We start from the raw sequence: 22,499 nt of genomic DNA, 5'->3' as shown, positions 1-22,499 counted from the left end.
TTAGACATACATAGTTATATGGTTTGGATCAAATTGGTTTACTATCTAACGTAACGTTGGGTTTAATGGCTGAAGATAGCAAAAGGTTACACAGATAGAAATGGCGGTTAATTGGAAAACTCTATTTCGATATGGCATTCTTTGTCTTTATCTATCCAGTAACTGTATTTTTAAACTTTTTCAGTCCTATCCTTTTCTACCTAACGTGCAAATTGTGTTTCATTGATTTAGTTATACTTTGTTTAGATACATTATATCTTTCATTTTCGTATGAATACCAGATATCTACTATAGATTGTCTAATCTAAAAATGAACGCCCCTCCACTGTGTTTACGCTCACATTCAAAGTACGTGTATAGACGCAATACACACAAATTGGTCTGCCTCATTGGTCGTTCAGTCCTCCAGTCCCGTCCATGCCCGAACGACAAGACCAGTTGGCCAACTAGTGCATAAATGACGCGATGCACGACAGAACGGACGTGTCATTCCGTACATAGCGCGCTCTCCCCGCCATACAATGCTAGGCACCTGAACTGATCGCCCGATTAGTTGACAAATCAGTGCGCGAGTGTCAAAGTTTGCAGTAGAATCGACGCGCGCACACATATAAAGTGGTTCAATAATTATTTGTCCTCACACATTGAAACAATTAAGTTTAGTGGAGGGGCGTTCATTTTTAGATTAGACAATCTATACCTACATTTCATTTATGTTCACGCAACTGGTTCTTAATTTAAACACAATTAACTCATTGATTGTCAATCTTCAGATCAATTGGGCTTTACGTGCACAGAATATCAGCATTTATAAATTAATTACCGTCAGTAATGATCGCATTTGATCGTTTCGCAATGATTGGCTCGGGGTGGTTTCATTGCTTGCTCCTGCGCATCGAGTGTCTCGATCAGTAGCAAGTGATAAATAAAGCGTAGGTAATTGAGAGACGGAAGCAGTCAATGAGTAAATCTCATCCGTCAATTTGTTTAAATTATTTATTAGTGGCCGGCTATAGACACCCGCACGGCGATCTGCTCAGTGTTCACAGGCCGCCCCGGACGCTAGTGTTGTGTGGACCATTATAATTAAACATCGATATCGATGAACATGTGGTAACCGCTCGATGAAGAATTCTAGATATTATTGATACATAGATATAAACAATTTTTGTTGAGAATTTGGACGGCAAAATTGGTATGACGAAATCGGTGCGAAAGTCTTGGCAAGTTAGAAGTAGGATCAGACAGACATTAATTGTCTTTTGAGTTGTTATACGCTATTTAAATTATTTGAATAAATAATATAAATATATCATTAAATTTTTTAATCCATCCTAACTTGTAGAAATCTACAGATTCTTTGGGTCATGTTTAGCTGATTGATATCGATAAGTCATTGCAAAGATTTTATCGATATTCCCATAAGGCAACACTAGTGTGGATTCGAATTAGTTAATTTGTGCAGATACGACACAATGGATGAGGAAATAATACACTCGTACATACATAAATATCTACAGGGATATTGTAATTGGCGTAATTGGACGAATCTGGACGAACTTAATAATGCCCCATTGTAGTGATTCAAATGGCAATTCATCGTTTGTAAAAGAAATCATTCGTTAGTTTTAAATTCAATTCATTTTATCTGATTAGATTTGTATAGATATAGTCTAGTTACCTTGGTATCGTTTACTTATTTGTAACTGTATGTATAATTTGCTTCATCAATATTGAATGCATGGGATTTTGAAATCATGTAAAATTTAAAATACAGTACACATTAAATTTGTGCGTGAATGATGTTTGTGTGAATAAGGCATTGTGTTAACCCATATTTTATACGACAAATTTTAGAAGTATTTTCATATGTTTTTTTTTTCAATTTTTAAAGTGAAACTTTTATTACATCGTCTCTAACTTTTTGGTCTGTGTAGCGCATGTCGCGTGTATCGCGGCTGCCGAGTAGGTATACCTACTCGGCAGCCGACCGACACGCGACGGTGTTCGGAACCGTTCGAACAGTTTCACTTTTACCGTGGTTTCATAAAACCACACAACATTTTTTTTGTACCTTGTAGTAACTTTTTCTATTCAGCCACTATACACTATACCAAACAAGTCAATAAAATAGTTAATGTATTTATAAATGTCTTCTCGTTCACACTAAATGCTATTTAAAACATAAATAATTTTGTTGTCATCATACAATAATCAATATAGCTTTGACAAATACATTATAATGAAGCATAGAGATATAAGATTCACGATATAATCGCAGCTACCTTAATACCGAGCTACAAAGTAGCACGTCTGCATATTTGTCATTTGTTCTATAAATAGTCCGAGCCAGGTTTACATATTATATTTGCTATAACAGCGCATATTTTTACATTTGTATGTTTTCCTACTTTTTATGCTGTTGCAATCTTTTTGGGATCTCTTAGTTATAATTTCTCAATAGATTATCTTTTTATAGATTGACTTTTTACATTATAAAATTCCGCATCAAAATTTCTGTTTACGTAGAGTATTACTGGAATCTTAACTTAACTTGACCATTAGCCAGATAAGTAACCTAATTTTCATAGACTTTACCAATACATGCTGCAACGGATCAAAATTGACCAATCAGGAATAATATATGCAATACCTTACTCTAAGTACTCACCCATTAATATCAGTAGTGGTCCAGAAGTGTCTCAGGAAGGACTTGGCCAGGATGTACCACAGCTGCGTCCAGACCCATGATGACTTGTCCACGGAGGCGGTGAGGAACTCCTGCGTCTCCTTATCGGGGTGCAGCTGAACGAACTTCTCTTGCGCTTCTGGTGGTAGCTGGTTCTTGTCCACTTGATACCACTGTAATAGAGGGTGTTGTTAGGGTATTTTGAAATGTGTATACACTATACAGGTATACTTATTTATCTAAAAGGTTATTTGATTGAGCATCCTTTCTATAATCTTCTTCCTTCCTTGTTGTATAGACGAGATAAAATGGACAGCTATTTGCAGTCGAAGAACTTTAAAAACAATAAAAACAATATTGATTGAGCACGTTGCAATATAAAGCAATCTACTCGACGTCTTTAAAAAAATGAAACAATACTAACGTTAAATAGACAATCTCGCATTATAAATGATCGCACAACGTAATATGCAAGATTGCTTCATTAGCGCATTGAACGCGACAAATAAGCGCACGTAACGCACAATCACAAATTGATGTTCCAGCAGCGTTCGCTTCGAGAATCTAATATAAAAAGCCGTAATGAAGTGCAAATTATAAGAGTCGTATGAAAGCTCGTCACTCGTTGTGTGTTTAAGTCAGCCGCCGACTCCACAAAGGGCAATGCGGCGGCTGTTAATTTCACGCCGCCTCGAATTAACATTTCTTTACGCCAGAGAATAATAACGAATTAAAAAAACTTCTCGCCTCTACATGTAGCCGTAATGACGGCGGGCGAGGGACGCCACGAACTCATCAAGCCGACTTAATTAATGCCCGATCTGTCTTTATATTAAAATCAAATCGAAGCTGGCTTCTGAATATAAGAAAAAATTGATAAGACGTTCCACTTTTCTCGGAGTTGTAAATTAATGACCATTGACGCGGCTACTGTTATTGTATCTTGAGTTAATCTACGTATAGGTAATTACAAATAATTTAATTTAATTTATGTTCATTAATATAATGACCGTGCGAGTTTGATCTATTCTACAAGTTATTTTTAAATTGATACGGCATTTCAGTCGTAAGACATTAGACAAAATTGTATTTTGTTTTTGGTTCCCATTGTTGTATATAAATATATTTAAATGTTATTCATATGAACAAGTATACTCTACGTGCATTTGGTGGATGTTTAAGTAGACGATACAGTTAATAAAAATGGAGTAAAATAAATGTTTAATAAGAAGTGAATACCGATAGAGAATCACATCGGTGATTATGCAATGCGCCGTCTTTGCATTTAAAATGACTTGCATCGGGAACTACGGGACCCGACGAGGGGAATACTCCAGATAGAATACAAATTGTGGAAAATTTTGAATGCCGAAGTTATTCATAATATTCCACTGTTTAGACTTGTCGTGAAGACTGATCTAATTTTTTATTATTCCTAGCGCAGTCGATTGCTAATGTTACGCTAACGATTGTGCGTCCTTTTTGCTTTCTATGATTTATTTAAAAGGATACGGATACGAGATTTTCTTATGATAAACGACTAGTTTGGCTTGTATAGTTTTATATTTTATGAAGAAACATATTAGGCTTTAGTTGCTTTATGTAATTACTAATCACTTTGAAGACTATAAGCAGAATGTGATATTCCAAATAAAAAAAAAATAAAGTGTTATTGAGATGATTATATTTGGAACAAAATTGTTCTACGTAAATCAAAATGAGAAACTATAGCCGTATAGCGGTGAAACTATCGATGTTAATTAGTCACACCTATTCTTTAGCATCAACGTCAATGCTATTATGGCCACAGTCCATTTAAATACATGCAAATGCAGATCATTGTCAGCTAAAGCCACCACCTAAATCCTACATTTGTACAAATATAGATGACGATCTATTACGAATATGACTTCCGTGTTTTTGTTTTTGAGCGATATTTATGTAGAACAGAGGCTCCCGCCTCTATTATTTATGAGAATCGTGTTTAGCATTCAATTTCAGCTCGTGTAAAGGTAGATTTGCATGAATAACAATTTCCACATTTTAAAAATCTACCTGTTAAGGAAGACAAATCGCGGATGATTTATTCGACCCGCCGACTTATCGAGGACGAATGATTCTTATTTATGTTATGTGGGTTAGCAATTTTTGCGAATTGGTCAACGGGTCATATAAAGGAAAGATGATATATTATAATTTCTTAGCAGATTTTAGTTATTTCTGCGAATTCAACCCTAATACACTTTCTACAAAAATATGACATGATTAATAGCGTCCTCTTTCTCCACAGATTATTGTGTTCTTACAAATATGCGGTCTAATAGAATCAATAGCAAAAGAAAATATAAATGGCTTTATGCCTGTGTTTATTTCCTTGTCATTCGTAGTCTTTTGAGTGTGATCATTATCCTAAGATGACTCGTTAGCGCGAAGGTCAACGGAGGTGCATTGACGGAACGAATGGATGGATGCAGATCCTTTATGCAGCGGTCGTTCGCCTCGCTACTAATGAATCAAAGACCGAGCATATTGTCAATACGAAGCGGAGTATTAACTTTGAGCACAATGCCGGATTAATTCTCATTTAAATGTGCGAAATAAATGACGGTGTGCGAACCGCTAATGACTACCGCCGACATATTGTGACTCAATTCTGAATGCAAGTCATATTTCTTTTAAAGGCCAATTTTACAATTTGTCACGTCAATTTATTGGCATTTTTACACTGCAATCGCAACCTCTTATTCTGTTGGAATTCATTTGATACCGAGTTCAACGTGTTATTGTTGCTGTACGACGGAAATAAAAAAATATAAAATTGATGATCAATGGTCATTTTTCAGAAACCAGCTCATAAAATAGGTTCGGAAGTCGTCTAACGTAGCAATAGAATACCAAAGTTAGCGACTCTATATACATAAATTACATAAGAACGCAGAACCTATCTTGGCTCTGCGTGATCGCCGGGTCCAGGCAATCTGCATCCGACTGATCCCATTTTAATGGAGCGCCGAGCAAACAAGCTCCGAGCCGCTTACGGCCAAATCCACCGGGATCCTATGCGCCACTTAGCTTGAACACACTATGTTGTATAGCTTCAATGACGTGACTAGAACATATTAACATTAAATTGAGTTTAAATACTACACTATAAAAAATATTATAATTGGAGACTTAAGTTACGTGTTCTCACCACATGTGTTATAACTATAAAACTTAATTTTAATTTTATGAAATCACAGGTTCGTGAAAAACGTGTAAGCAATCAATGTTTTTATAATACAATTAACCAAGTTTAAATAATAACAGTTTACTAAGAATTGACAAATAAATCACACCGATAGTCACCATTGGTTATTCATAAACCGATGTTTCTAGCCCGAAGCCTCAACGTCTGCCATCTCAATTAAGAATTGCAAAGACTTATAGCCATAAAACAATTGAATTCTAATATAACTCGACAATGCTACCACGAGATAAAATACTCTTGCTTTATAAATACATACATAATTGATTTCTGTTTCGACACCTTACGGCTGTATCAAAGATTAAACATTTTAGCAGAATGTATAGAATATGATGTTCGATATATTTTTTAAGACAACCAATTACTATACATAACGATGTCCTCATTGACTCAATACATTGTTTTTCTTTTGTTTAATTTAGCAATTACATACTTAGAATTAATAATGATATATTCAGAATTACTTATTAAGAATGCAACACACATGAAATACAACTATTTTATAATGAGTGATTTAAAATAAATCTAATAATATTATTATTAATGATAAAACAGTCAAAAAGAAGGAGAAGAAAGGCTAGAACATGTATGGCATAAAATTTTACTAAAATAAGAATTGAAATAAAAAATAGTGATTGAAAGTTCTAGACCTCGCCTAGATTCCTAATTTATTGATGACAAATAAAAATCAATTCCATCTCGACTTTTAACCATAATATTTTTGCTCTACCGCCTATTTCTTTATCTTTATGCACCAATATCGCGTCTGTGATTTAATCTATGACATCACGAGGAGCCGGAGGGCTACTATTGCATAATTGTTTTATGCTCGTCTTTTAATTGTTCTATCGAGGGATACGATTTATGACGCTACGTGACCCCCACCTGAAATACCATTAGAATTCACTCCCACTATTATTTCCGCGTTTCTGACTTAGAACGTTCGAGAATTATTTTAATCAAAGATTAATCTTGTCGGCCAACAGAATTAACATTTGGGATAATTGAATTCATTGTTTTTGTTTTGTAACATCGCATTTCATCACTCGAGCGTTGTAGCAACGATCTATGTAAATTGTAAACAAAGAAATGAAATCAATTACAGTTACACAAAAAAACGGATTGGGGTCGAACGTATTTTTGTAAATTGTACTGTTAGCTTTGTAGTTGTTATTTTCGTGATAGAGATTTAAAAATGTATTGTTATTTTGTGCAGAAATCAAGGTATTATATGTAAAAAAAATGTTTCGAACATGACAATGTACTTGTTTTAGAATACAAACTTTTATATTTAGTTTGATGGCTTCGGTATATTAAAAATTAACAATAAGAAAGAATATAATAAACTTAATGGAATTTACACCATAGTCTGTGTCAAATACATTGTGAAAGCATCACAGCGATATTTGAAGTCACAGGGCGTTACAAACATGCATTTTTAGACAGCTATCGACAAGTGCAAGGCCTTCAGAAGACCATGTCTCGTGCCATATACGTGTAAGCCTGTTCTAAAGTTTATTCAAATCTACATACACTTTGACATTATCTATGGGTGTTGCCAGCCTTCCCATCTTGCGTTGAATTTCATATCTGTCCGATCCAAGTAGCCGAGCGTCAAGAGGTCTTATAAGAAATTCATGCAGGCCAGTTTCATGTCGTTTAGTACTAGAATCTACTCGATAAGAATAAATAGTTTGTACTTATACTAGATTACAAATAAGTTCGATAGTCTGCACGTAATCTGAGATCTTATATAACCGTTGCTAAAAGAATTAGAAAAATAAAATGAACATGATCATAAATAAGTAACTGCCTCTGCGGCACAGGCACAGCACAACATCTGATAGCATAAATAATTCCGTTAATTCATTTAAACCGAACTTCCAAATCTGGATATATTCGAAGGTATCCTCCATATTTCTCCTACTAATTACCGAAGAACAGTTTGTATATATATTGTATGGATTGAATTAAGTGAAAGGTGGTCAATTAAATGGGCTCACGCTACTTTGAGAGCTCGATCCGCTCGCGATACCCATTGTCCGCTCAAATTAACGCTGCCGACAAAAAATGGACGCCAAAATCCTTCGAAATTGCACGTTTACTTAATACTCAAACATTTAAATTACGTTTTTTGGCCTTTGAATATCTATGTTTAGATGCTATTGTTTAGTTTGTACGTTTAGAAAGTCATGTTCTGCATTGATTGAGCTAAAATTTGTCATGATACAACCAATTTTAAAGACTATTCTATAAATTTTTCCTAATTTCTCACGCATGGATCCGTAATATGCTTTAGCAAGTTCAAATTTGACATCTTTGACGACATAGAAATCGTTAAAATAATATCTATTGAAGTATCTTGCGTTATAATGAACGGCTTTACATCAGAATTTGGTGATTCATGTTAGGCAAATTATAATTTTGTTGATGATTTCATTTTATTTGGGTGTGCAAAAGGTCGGATCACTTAACGTTCTTTTAATATTACTAAGTATTTTGCATTTCACCTTGATTTGGATGCTTTTCTATGTCTATTCCGCTATTCTGTAAGTACTTGATGTAGTGTTGCCCAAATTCAGTCTTGGTCTTGCAGTCTTGGTCTTGTTCTTGCGTTTTTGCAAGACCAAGACCAAGAACAAGACCGCGTATTTTTAGCAAGACCAAGACCAAGACTGACCGTGCAAGACTTGAGCAAGAACAATACATAGCCTGCAAGACTCTTGCGTCTTGCAGCTAGGACTTAGCGCTATTTCACTGAGTAGTTAGGTGTAACAGTTCGGTGTATAGGTAGGTACGCTTAGGAATTCTATGAGACGCAAAAAACTGTATCAAAGAATATGAAAAACTGGACCTATGCGCATTACGACTAATAAAAAAATATCTATTAAAATCAAACTGAGTGCATGCATAGTTATGTTTTAACCATCGGCACTTTGATAATGCGGCATCAAAGGTTTTGTACTTACTTCTCAAAGAAATTTGCCGCTTTTCGGAAGTACATGGTTATGATACACGCGCCGGCGGCTTCTTTTGAAATCTAAAACAATCGTTGCCGCCACGCCGAAATCATAACATTTGACACTATTTGATTGCCGCCATAGGGCGTAGGTATACTCATGCAAAATAATTTCGAATTTTTTTAAGAGTACCTACAGGTGTTCCAAAGAATAAATAAGTTTCAGTGCTTAGAATGAAAATGAATACATTATACTGATCACTGATTATTGTAATTAATTTGTTTTTTTACATGTTTTAGCAAATGTAAGCTTATAAATCATAAATGTTTATTAAGAAACAGTTATGTACTTCCATGGAAAACGACATATACCTATATGGTCAGTTGATTTTTCGAATTTCTTATCAAATCTTCAGTTATTTATTAATCTGCTTGATCTTTACTATGGCTATGTTAATTCAAGCTCACAATGTTCCAATTCTAATACGTTTTTCTAAGATTTAAAGTAAACTTTAATAAATAGTAATAGACTAATAGGTAATTGCAAGACTTGCAAGACTCTTGCTGCAAGACCAACCCCAAGACCAAGACTGGGAACGCAAGACCAAGACCAAGACCAAGACCAGGTGTATTGGCGCAAGACCAAGACCAAGACTGGCTAAGTCTCGTCTTGTTCTTGCATTTGGGCAACACTAACTTGATGAATTATTTATGATAATAATATTATTTTAAATATTCTCTTATAATGTTTTTAATAAATAAGATTAAATTTAATTCTCTTAGCATAATATTTTTAAGGCACTGCATGTTACGGCTTTACTAATTTCCTCTATCAATATCATCTAAAGTTCTTACTAACTCAAAATAGCCCCAACAATTAATTCCAAACTGCACCACAATACGTGATGTCACACGAAAATATCCAGTCACTTGAACTGTTGTTGATTGAATTGATTGTAAAAGAAACTGCGAGGGATAGAGGCCGGCCCGTCGGTATTTTTATAGTCTGTATACGTCCCAGAGCGCGTCGGTGACACATTCCGTGCGATGCGATGTTTTTGCGCGCCTTTCATTAGACCGATGTGAGGCGTCGCCTTAATAAATGAGTTTTGAAATCAAGATGGCGGATATCAAATTGACATACCGATTATTAATTATAACACAATTATAACTTGTCTTATACGTACCTTGCGATGGAAGTTATTATTTGATTATTTACAAATAAACAGTTTGAATTTTAAATCTGTATTTAGTTATCTAATATCATTCGTTATTAATTATATCACGTGATTATAATAGACGTGAGTACGAATAAATATTTTAAATATTGCGTTTCTTGTTTATTTAAGAACAAAACATATAAACTAAGAAATGTTCTGCAGCCTGTTTCGTTTTTTACCCAAGATTTATATTCCGTGGCTCTTAGGAAATAAAATAATCACAGCGGCGTCGATTTGCATACAATGGTAAAATAATTTTACGCGCGTTTCGCCGCGGTTAATTCTACTTTTTATACGACTTTCCGCGTCCTATCTATGAATCAAACGGACTTCGGCCATTTAAGTGTAAACATTTTTGGATAATCGTGCATATTTATGCTTTTTGTACAGCTTCTAGCTAAGTTAAAAATTGTTTTGGTAACATGTTGTTCGCATTACGCGCGGGTTCGAGATGTTTGTATCGCAGCAGACTGCATGGCGAGGTCACCCGCTCCACAGGCACGCAGCCGTCTCAGAGCCGTCTATAAACAGATAAAGGCATGTGCTTGTATTTTACTTATCTACAAAAGAATATCATCTAACGTAATACTATTCTGTACATAGTAATTTACATTCAGAGCGAACATCGTCTATCATAAATTCAACACAAAAGTGCGACGGGCGAGTAGCAACAAAGGGTCCACGAGTTTCCCGCAAAAAGATGATCCTTAATCTGATTAAATCTCCATCGCAGGACGTCGGACCGTGAAAGATTAATGAATATTTGTGTAAGGATCCCCGAAGCAGCGGCACGTAGCTCTGTCATAATCATATTAGCTGCGACCGGAGGCCGGTCAGGCACGCACAGGATCTCCTCCGACGCGACGAGGGCGCTGCGGATCGAGCGTGACACCTCGCTCCCATTCAAACTTTACGATGTGACTACACGACAACCGCCCGCGCTGTACGGCATACGTTACATAACCGTTACCTCCAGCTACCTTTTATTGTCATTTCGAGCTACGAAAGCATTCCAAATCGTGCTACATATTACGCGATATTTGCGTTTGCAAACTTGTGGCCTAAAACTGCTCGATTTTATTATAAACGCAATAATATATAAACGTTAAATAAGCGCGTTATTATAATTTCTCGCTGAGGTAAAATCATATATTTACTCGGCTGTTATAAATAATTTTCAGAGGGACATAAATAAAGGTAAATATATTACGCTTTAAATTGATTACCAAGCTTCCAAGTACCTTATTATACTTTTTAATGTATCTATAGCGACATTAAATAACGTTTACAATAGAACGACGATAGTTCTGCGTGTTAAAATAAGTGTTTCCAATATGAATTATACAACGAATCGAGTCCAGGTATGCATTTATCTTATTTGCTTTGGGTGCATCGAACACATTATACGGAATTGTGAGATAGGAGGTAATTAATGTTTCCTAGCCTTCAGAAATATGGATGTTTTTTAAAAATGCTCTTTGACTAAAAATAAATTTATACAATGATATAGATGCGATATATTAGGTCAAATGTACAAATATCGCATCACGAAAATAATAAGCAATTGGTATTTTGCATTTGCGTGAGCTCAATAAACACACTCGTAAAAGAATCAATTGAAAGCCGAAAGAAATTAAACGTGAGAATGTATTGTTTCATACAAGCGTACACAAAACGAAAATCGCTGAGTTAACCAGCTCGCAGCTCGTTTTCGACCTGCTTTTGCGAACATAAATTGCATTAAATAAAACGAATATTTACGACCGCGCATTGAAAAACTTGATTTAATATTTAAACACAATATTAGTTAATCTGGAACAATGTGTAATTATTATTTAATGTTACCGAACGAATGCCACGAACGAAATTCGAAACAGCCGAAAGTTTCGATATTACGCAAATTATGCAGATACGTATTTATTCATTGAACTTTGGTTGTTTCGAACATTAAAACAGATTGGAGCTTGCAATAAAAGGTATTACATAACTTTTTGCGATGGAAAATTAAAATATTTGCAGCACGCCCGAGGCGAATATAAACAATGCGCGAACGTGATTACATTTCGGCCGCCTGAGACCGTGAAATAGTCATCAGCTCGAAAGAAGGTAATTAATTATTTGATGTTGCTTGTGGTAGTAATAAAAGCGGCTCATCAATGATTCAAGACAAACAACGCGTGCAGCGTGAGCATTATCCACGGCAAGATATCATAAACGGGCCACCATCATCTGCTCTTATAAAAAATTCATGCTCATCTCACATTTCGGCGCCCCTCTTAATTTCGCGTGAGCCTCTTCTAGGTTCGTGTAAAAACTTCGGGTGTCTTTTTATGACTTTTACTGCGGTATAATTGGGAGGGGCGAGCGCTATGTCCCAGAGGTGACATAAATACACCCCCCCACACTCGGAGCTTTCAACTACCCCGACTTAATCTCATGTAAGACTATACGATGAGAAAGCATTAAACATCATGGATCAGGTTAAATTAACTAAAATCAATTTTCAAATATCTCCCCAGTAAATGATCAGGTAAAATATGTATTCTGTATACAATATGTTAAGAGTGATACATGATACTTCGTGTGTATATGAGTTAATGTATTCAAACTCAAACTCAAACTCAAACTCAAACATTTATTCATTCAATTAGACTTCTTATAGAAGCACTTTTGAAACGTCATTACATATTTTAAAATTTACCACCGATTCGGAAAGCAGTATCTACGGAGAAGAACCGGCAAGAAACTCCATAGTTGCTCTTTTAAATCATGTCAGTTTTACAATTTTACAAAATACATATGTAACATCATAATATATTATAATAACATGCCAAAGAACTGTCCTGTGGTTTTTCGACAACCCTCCATGGGTTTTTATCGTCCATATATTCCTGAATAGGTACTGTAGTACGCTCTCTGAACTAGTACATTTTTTATATAAGTTTTAAATTTAGAACTACTAAACTCTTTAATATTATGAGGAATTCTATTGTAAAAGCGTATACCTTGACCCATAAATGAATTTTTAACTTTAGCTAATCGGAAAAATGGCATTTCAATTCTATTTCTGTTCCTTGTGCCATAACAATGTCTATCTCCTATCTCCTACTCTTGTGTGTAAGTCGGCGTTTTTGTGTACATGCAAAATATTATTAAATATATACTGTGATGGTACAGTAAGGATACCAGTATTCTTAAAGAGATCTCTTAGTGAGTCCCGAGCACGTAAATTATATATAGAGCGAATGGCTCTTTTCTGTAAGATAAATATAGTTTCTATATCTGCTGCCCTGCCCCATAGTAGAATTCCATAGGACATAATACTATGAAAGTAGCTGAAATAAACCAATCTAGCTGTATCTTCATCGGTGAGATGCCTTACCTTTCGGACTGCATATGCTGCTGAACTGAGCTTACCTGCAACGGTGTTGACATGGGCTCCCCACTGTAGTTTCACGTGCAATGTTAACCCAAGAAATACAGTCGATTCTGTAGGGTGTAATACCTCCCCGTTCAAGGTAATATTTCTGCTTAACTTTTTAACGTTTGGTAGTAAAAATTCAACACAAGTTGTTTTTTTGGCATTTAATAATAAATTATTAGCAGTAAACCAGTCGGATATGTGTAAAAGAGCACTGTTCACTTCGTCAACATTTGGGTCATGCCTATCCACATTAAAAATTAATGAGGTATCATCTGCAAACAGAACTATTTCACACCTATCCTGTAAATAATAAGGTAGGTCATTGATATATACCAAGAACAAGAAGGGTCCTAAAATAGATCCCTGTGGAACACCAATGTTAATTGACGCACCGCCAGAACGTTCTCCATTAACAACTACAGTTTGTATCCTATCATGCAGGTATGAGGCTATGAGGTTCTGAGCTTGTCCTTTAATCCCATAGTGACTAAGTTTACGCAATAAAGTACAATGTTCAACGCAGTCAAATGCCTTGGAGAGGTCACAAAATATCCCCAAAGCATTTTTTGAGTTTTCCCATGCCTTATATATATGTGTTAGTAGTGCAACTCCAGCATCTGTGGTTGAGCGCCCCTTTGTGAAACCAAACTGTTTGGTGTGCAGCAAATTATTAGATGCAAAGTGACTAGTCAATTGGTTTAATATTAACTTTTCGAATACCTTACTTAATGTTGGTAAAATCGAGATAGGTCTATAGTTGTTACAGTCTTCTTGATCGCCTTTCTTAAATAGAGGTATAACTTTACTAAGCTTTAATAAATTAGGAAATGTACCATAGTCACAACACTTATTAAATATAAAAGCTAAATTGTTCGCAATATTTTCTATTATATTATTAACTAAATTTACGGACATATTGCAAAGCAAACGAGATAGGGTTGGCTTGTCCCAGGTGGGTGCGTCGCAAAAAGCTGTTCTATGTTATTGTTGGACTGCGCGGTTTCCACAAAACATAAATAGCATTGCACGTAATGTGAATTATGATGCTGGAATAGAGGAGACTACAAAAGCGTTCCAAAGCAGTATTATATCGATAATAGATAAGAATGCGAAAATCTATCATCGATCCTTTTAAAATGGAAATGTGCAAATTATATTCAGATAGTTTTCTATATAGGAGAAAACATATACCTTCAATTCAGTCACCAAACGCGATTTCAATTTAGAAGGTAGTAGTGATGCGCGAGGCGCGGTGGGTTTGGCGTCGTGTGCATGTATTTATTTGCAAATTCCGAATAGCTTTCAATATGTGGAGGCGCGACTTACTCCCTCCTGTCGATCTCTTCCAATATCGCACTTTGAGACGTCACGAAGGCGATGCCATTATTCGGCGCGACAATTGACAACGCGGCTCTAGGACGCCATATGATAGATGGGACGTAAAAAACATATCCGTAATTGAGATTTCTATTATAAAAATTGAAGGCGACCGATCCGTTTCTTCATGTTTGTTTACATAATGTGAGTGGCGACAGTGCGCTATCGCGTTTCCGAAGAGTCAGCGGACGTCAATTTGTATATTGTCATTATTAAAGTCGATGCGGAAACTTTGGGTGCGTTCATCCATCATAGTGACGGGCCGGTCCGATATCGCGCCTAATATGTATTGATTTCCCACTTAGCTTTTTTCTTGGGAATCTTGCCGCTCCACCCTTCCGTCCGGCAAATGCTTAACGAGGTGTTTGTCCTTCGCTCATAACAAACCTCGGAAATAGACGTGACGGAAACTTTCTTCGACTTGTATCTACTTTTAATGACTATTAACAACGACTCGGAATCCGAGGAATTCAGTAACAAGGCCATGTAGCGTATTCTTCAAAATATATTCTTAAAATATTTAGAAAGGTAGGTATCATAATTAGGGTAGTATTAAAGTCATATTTTCCATTTCTTTCAATCATGCATACATTAATTATACTGCAATCGATGATTTTTGAAAATGAACGCAAACCACTTATACCGGCGAGCTTAATGTAGGTAAGTACTTGATGAAATTTGCATGAATACCACTAATAAACAGTCAATTATGCACTCCGAATAGGCAAATGTAACACAATAAGTTCTTAGAGTTACCTAAATGGCGAAGAAAAAGATTGCGTCACCAAGGTCCCCGGTGGGGTCGGGTGGCGAGAACAATGGTTTCGATTCTCACACGTGTGGAGGATTATTTGCATTCGGAAATAAAGAGAGGAATGATAAAAGAAAGGCGCGAGCGAGTCCCACCGCCCCGGGGCCGGGTGTGGGAACCGGGAGGTGTGAGGAGGGGGGGCCGGGAGGGACTCGTTACGCGAACAATGGAGAAATAATGTACAGATTGCAGTGAGCGATGCGCCCAGCGACTCAGGTGTCTTGGCTGTGTAGTGACGATTGTTGATGTGCAACTTGGCTGACCAAACTTTTCTGTCGACTTCTGACTGCACTGTTACGCCATTATGTGAAATAGCATTGGCAGTAACTAGGTGTTATTTGATTTTGATATAATTGCTTTTAAAATTTTTATAAGTAATCAGGTTTGCATAAAAGGTTCGTACATAGCTACGTAACCAAAATTTTGCATGAAATATATTTTTATAAAATACCCGTAACTTTATCCTATTAAATTATACTATACTAACTGTATAATTTAATAGGATATCTAATTATATTATTAAGAAATATCATAGCAATGACGAAATAGATTGCAGCTCGAAAAATTGTTAGCTTTTATAGAGCAAATTTCAGGAGAAAGGGTCACTTAAACAATCCCAGATCGTTTATTTATTCTGTGTTTATGTTATTTTCAAATGCGTGCAATAGATCTCTTCGTAGGTATTTGCACAAAATAAAGTGGCGCATGATGAAATGGCGAGAAAATGGCACCTATTCAGATCTTAAGTGTAAGATCTGAAATCTTCATGTTGCTAATTGTTATTAAATAGGGAAATTATAATTATGTCAACACTTGTAATTCTATCAGTTATTGTGAATTGGAAGCTTTTGTCTAAGTCCTTTTTCTATTTTAACACTGTAGCAAAAACATGCCACCACACGCCACCACACCAATCTGTAAGTGTAAATGATTTTAATGGGCGCGCAATCGAGGCTGAATCGTTTCATAAAGGATGCCTTCATAGGAAGCGCAAGCAATCACAACACAATCACTCCATCCTCGTATGACACCGAAATCGTCCTCGTTCATAATAATAAAGTATAAATTAATCCATTTAGAGCGGCCGGCCGGCACCGACCGACCGACGATTAACGGAAGCGTCTACTTAACTAATTTAACCCCGGGTGGTTTTAACAGAATGGATAGCAGTGATTACGGGCGACGCTGACGATCGTGTGACCTGTGCGTACACAAAACACTGCTTTATAATTGTCTCTGGTTCTCTACTGCTTCAACTGTCTTAAGGTGATTAATTGATATTGACCATCAATTGAAAACTAATACAAAAATGGAGATGGAGATGAAATGGAATGTAAGAAAAGTATCATAATGTCCTAATTCTTAACTTTTTAAGTTTTGTGAACACCATAAATGCTACATAATTAAGACAGGTGCAAGGTAGGAAAGAAATGGTGAAAAAATTCTACGATTAAGCTTAGTAGTAGCTGCGTGAAAAGCCTTTTCCATAAAATCCATTCCATTGCGGACCAAAAGAGGTCATTGAGAGGAAGTTTTCATTCAAGCGTAGCTTGATATCTACTAATTACGACGTATGTCATTCGTAGTAAATTAACATCATGTTCCGGAATATTACCAAAAAGTCGCGCTCTAAAATCGCAAATTCTACATATCCTGCGACAGTCAGATATGTATAATCTTATAAGCCGGCGACATTTTAATAACATTGATCAAATAGAACAAAAGTATGTGGACGGAGCACTCGACTGAGATGAAAGTTAAAAGGGTCGGTGGGTGGCTAGAATGGGAGGAGAGGGTTGAATGTCTTATTCCCTCCACAATTCAGAGGTATTTCGTGTTTTTCATACGCAAATATATCCTCGTTACTGAGCCACACGTGAGAGTATTGCGTGTGCGCCTTGTGAACCATTCGACTTGCTTATATTATTGTCTGCCTAGGGCTTAGACTTTTCTTTCGCTTTAAATGTTGTTAAATATGCAAAGATTGGGTATCTAAGGTAAACAATCGCTCGGTTGGTATTCTTACAAGAATTGGTGAACAAATACAGTAGGTTGGTTAAAATATTGCTGGGGTGAATCATGGACTTTTTTACTTGTGAAGAAAAAGTTAAAAGGAGATTATTTGCTTAAAACATAATTTAAGTAAGTATATTAATCAGTGATTAGTAAAAAAAAACGATAAAATTGTAGAATGTCTAATATTTATGTTGAAATATTAAAATAAGTTTGAACACATAATATTGTTAAATTGTTAAAAAAATTTCTGATATTATTTATTATAATTTATTTTGATATAGGGTAAGTACTTAAGTATAATTGTTTATGTATTAAAATTCAAAAACTTTTTGATATTAATTTAATGAATACCTAGCAATGTAAGTAATAAAAATGTAGCTCTAAATAATGTTATGAGCTATGAGTAAAACTCAAGAACGGCTCAACCAATTCAGCTAAATGGTTTTAAAATTTTTGTCTAGGCACAAGGAAGGTTCTTATGGAGTTATTATGAACTTTTATTATTTATTTAACTATCTACATTACAAAATCGATACGTCATGATATTATCATGAGCTCATCTAAAACTTAATACATATTATAAATAACTAATCGAATAAATGAAGAACAAATCTTATATATTTACAAGTTATTATCTAAGTAGTTTATATGTATGCAATGCATCAAGAGCTTTAACTGTTAAGCTGTAATATGCAGAAAAACATTTAATATTCAATTCTGGAACATCGTCAAAGTATTATATAAGATTGAATGATTTTGTTATTATTAAGTAGTTGCTTTATATTTTATTTTAGGAAGAAAATTAGGAAAATACAAACAAATCAATTTTCCTTAGATGTTTTCAATGTCTGAAGCTATATAACTTCAGTGTATAACTGATTAATTAGATTACTTAAATTATGTTTTAAGTGTATAACTTCAGTGTAAGACTATAATAAAAATAAAAAAAATAATTATACTTAGTTTAGTTCATTTCCAAATTTTACAAGATATGGAGTTCTATGAAGTTTATGAGAAAACCTAACCTAAACATAATCAAACAAAATATACAAATTCTATTGGAATGAAGAAGCAAAATGCATATATTTAAAGCGTGCTTCAAGTATCTGAGTAATAATGCAGAAGACCATTGGGAATAAAACCATTATGAATATTCTAGTATATAAGCATATATTCTGTGTCCTGCCAGACCGAGACTTGTTTTTCTTCGTCTCCAACGGGAATCGAACCCAGGACCCCTCAGTTCTACGCTCACGGATTAACCACTGTACCAAGGAGGCGGTCAAGTGGCCTCGGTCTGGCAGGACACAGAAGGCTGATCACCTACTCGTCCCTAAAGGAAATGGATCAGTGAAACAGATGTATGCATAATGCATCCGCCCCTTACCGCACTTGGGGACACGGGACTTCACTTAAGCATATATTACCTAGCAGTTATACAATATACTTCAATACATAACATATTTATGATTATGGGATTTAAATACATCCATTGTAAGAGGTAATAGTTATATAGGAACAATGTTTAACAATAATTAATAAATTATTTTTATGTATTAGTTGAACTAATTGGTGGTTATTTCAACTAAATTCAAGACAATAAAGCATAGCGAAGCAAAGGTAACGGTAAAAAATTACTTAAGTAAACATTGTGTATGACACTTTCCTGACTACATAGTTAATCCATCAGGCCCCGGAATCACAGACACAATAGAAAATCTATTGTGTCGTGGCCCGATCGGGGCGCTCGGTGGTCAATGGGTTGATGCAATTCAAGTTAAATAATATAATATATTATTAATAAATATCTGAAGTAATATTTAAATGTATTTTGAGCTTATTTCCAATTCCCTTATTGCAATACTGAAAGCAGCCCGCTTTAGAAATTATGATACTCCGCACAAAGTTCATGTGTATCAAAATTGTAATATCTTATCAGAAAACCTAATTGTTTTATTCAAGTCAAAACAAAGATAATGTTTTTATGGTTGTTTGCTTTATTGAGGATATGTATCAGTAATAACTTTAAAACCTTACCTCATTTTGATCAAACTCTTGAAGGTATCTATCATTTCGTTGCTTTTCATACATCGCACGAGCCAGGGCACTTCTTGGTCTATACAATCCATTTAATCCAGAGCTACTTGCCATGGCCTCATATCTAATTCTCCTTTCTGATGGTAAGTTTAACTCCCAATCAATTATTTCGAAATGTTCATGTTTTGGACAGACTTCTGAGTATTCCTTTACACAATAAGAGAAGGAGAATGTTTTTAAACAATTGTAATGAAAACTTATCGAGAAGGTTTCATGAATAGTCAGTAAATATAATAAAAACAACAACAATGCTGACATTAAAGAATCTGTACGAATTTGCACAAATACCTTTGAAAAATAACCTTAACATAATCTTAAACTTGGTCCAGATGATATTACTTTGATAATCTTTTGATATTTGACTAAAAAAGGTAAAAATTTAAATGGAATACCATAATATTTGGTTGAAAATACGATGAAAGTTGTAGATTTATTGGTATCATGTGTCAAATGTCAATGTCAGGTTCACCGTTCAGAATTATTCACATGTTGTTTGATAAGCATAGAGGGCGTATGTGTGCATTGAAAAAGGTATTCTGGGAGACCGGTAAAGTTTTTATTTGGAAATCTATTTTATGAATCATTTCTTTAAAAATTTATATTTTTGAGCGCCATAAAATGTATAAAATTTAAACACTTGTAGGAAAGTCTGCAATCTTCATTCCAATAAATATGCATTGATGGGCACTTGAATATGATATCATAGAACATTTCGTAAAATTATTATAATAATGTAGAGTCAAGAGTGCCCACAAAAGAGGACTTTGAATTATTTAAAAAAACAAAATAGGTACTAACCCGTTTTTGTTTAGTTTCCAAAGCACCTCTTATAACAATTTCTCGAAGAACGGTACTCATCATTTTGCTTTCACTGTAGGTAATCGAGTATCACTTAAATTGTTTTAATCGTCTTCCACTGGGTGAGTAACTTTTAGATTATATTTTTACTTAGATATTCACTTGTAAACTTCTGGAAATGCTTGGTGAAAGGACTGTAGGTAGTATCTCAATAAATAGACTAAAGTACAGGCTAATATTTAGAATTAGTTCGGCCTTGACCGTGACCGTCCGTTCACTGTCATGTAGCTAACCGATCACTCGCAGCAGTTACAATAGAAATAAGACAAAAACTAAACAAAGCAGTGAGTTATTTGAAATTTCTATTTTCGTTGATAGAATATTTTTTAAGATTTTTTTTTCAATTTCCTTGTAATTTAAGAACTAAAAGTATAATTAATTAAAAGTTTATATCACTAATATACGTACCTTAGCATTAGTAAATTTTATAAGTATAGTTAATTCTTAAATGAATAAAATTACTACACACTAGATTTAAAAGAGAAAAAAAGAACACAGGCGGGTGATTTTGAAGTAGGTACCTACTTAGGTACCCGGGCCGGCCGCCCCAAAAAAATATTTTTACGAAGGTAGTGCTGGCTAAATGTCGTACCTATACGTTTAATTGAATATAAATACTAACTTATTAATTCAGAATATCTTCCAATAACTTTAGAATAACTACTTACTTATTAAAGTGTTGAATAAGGATTTATAAAATTACATAGGAAGGAATTACTAATTAACTAAAAAAAAAAACAAAATAAATTCGTTCAGAATTATTCGAATTCTTGAAACGTATTTTTATGATGTAAATAATATTATTTACTAAATATGCTTATTACATTATTAAGACGACGAACCTTAAATATTGCCTAGATTTATTAGAAAGTATTGTTCATATTCAATTTAATAATTTAAAACATGTACCTACTTAACTATCTAAGTTATTTAATTTGATATTGTTACTTTTATTCATAAATATTTTTTAAATGTTACAGTTGTCTCTTCATAGTTCATACCTAACTACTTGTATAATTTTAAAATTTTCATAAAATTCATATATTTTGTGAACGTAATTAACGTAACAACACCTAGATAAATATTTAAAAATAAAATATGGCTGTCAACACAGAAAAAAAAACCAAAATTCGGTACTTACTGATCGTTCCACGTTTGGAATTTTGAGTCGATGGAACGCGTAAGCCGGTCTTGCCAATTCCATTTTTTAAAATCTATTAGAAATGCTTTTTTTATCACGAGAATGAATGTGAAGTGAGTAAAATAAGCCGTGAATATCATGAAGATAGCAAGATATCCTACCTACAAGATAATGTGAGGTGATAAGTGGTTTGATAACACGAGACTTAATTCTCGTTTGTAATGATAACAGCCAAATAAGGTTAATACGTGAGTAGGTATTTACTAATTAGCCTTTATCATATCTATCAATTATGGTATTTTGATTTTGCCAATTAGCCTTTATTATTTCAATTTTGGTATTTTCATTTTGTGAAACATTTGACTACGCTGCAGCTTACTTTATAATTAGAAACAATTTGATTAATTGAAAACGGCTTGCTGTTTGGTACGTAAACATCATCAAAAAAGATGGCTTTTGCAAGTAATGAGTAATTACCTAAAAAACAAACATCAATATAATGTTTAATTTATATACCTAATTCAGTTCAATATGGTTTTCGATCACGCGCCAGTCGCCCGAAGCGGTGCTCTTGCGATGGCGCGCCGGCGCACGCGGGACATTTAAAATAATTACAAGCCATCGGAGAAACGTAACAGCCAGTGTTTTGAGACCATTACT

The 22,499-nt window shown here is 34.6% G+C and overlaps 1 protein-coding gene across 3 annotated transcripts in view; it reads right to left on the bottom strand.

Moving 5' to 3' along the window:
- LOC149484126 (protein-L-histidine N-pros-methyltransferase) overlaps positions 1 to 20,320 on the bottom strand; it is a 46,517-nt gene extending 26,197 nt beyond the window's left edge. Inside the window, exons 1-3 of one of the 3 annotated variants that reach the window (XM_089701662.1) lie at positions 20,233 to 20,320; positions 19,781 to 19,987; positions 2,672 to 2,862 (exon numbers count right to left, since the gene is read on the bottom strand). In XM_089701662.1, coding sequence (XP_089557788.1) covers positions 2,672 to 2,862; positions 19,781 to 19,987; positions 20,233 to 20,283 — 449 coding nt within the window. In that variant the 5' untranslated portion in view covers positions 20,284 to 20,320. Of the gene's footprint in view, positions 1 to 2,671; positions 2,863 to 19,780; positions 20,099 to 20,128 lie in introns of those variants that run through there. The other 2 variants (XM_089701663.1, XM_089701661.1) reach the window with 2 other exon arrangements.
- Positions 20,321 to 22,499: the final 2,179 nt, after the last annotated feature.

The sequence above is a fragment of the Colias philodice genome, chromosome 12 (assembly GCF_061535455.1).
Source record: "Colias philodice isolate Cphi_HAF_F1 chromosome 12, ilColPhil1 Martin Lab GWU primary, whole genome shotgun sequence".
In the NCBI taxonomy this organism is placed as follows: domain Eukaryota; kingdom Metazoa; phylum Arthropoda; class Insecta; order Lepidoptera; family Pieridae; genus Colias; species Colias philodice.
This window is presented reverse-complemented; position numbering and strand designations above follow the sequence as displayed.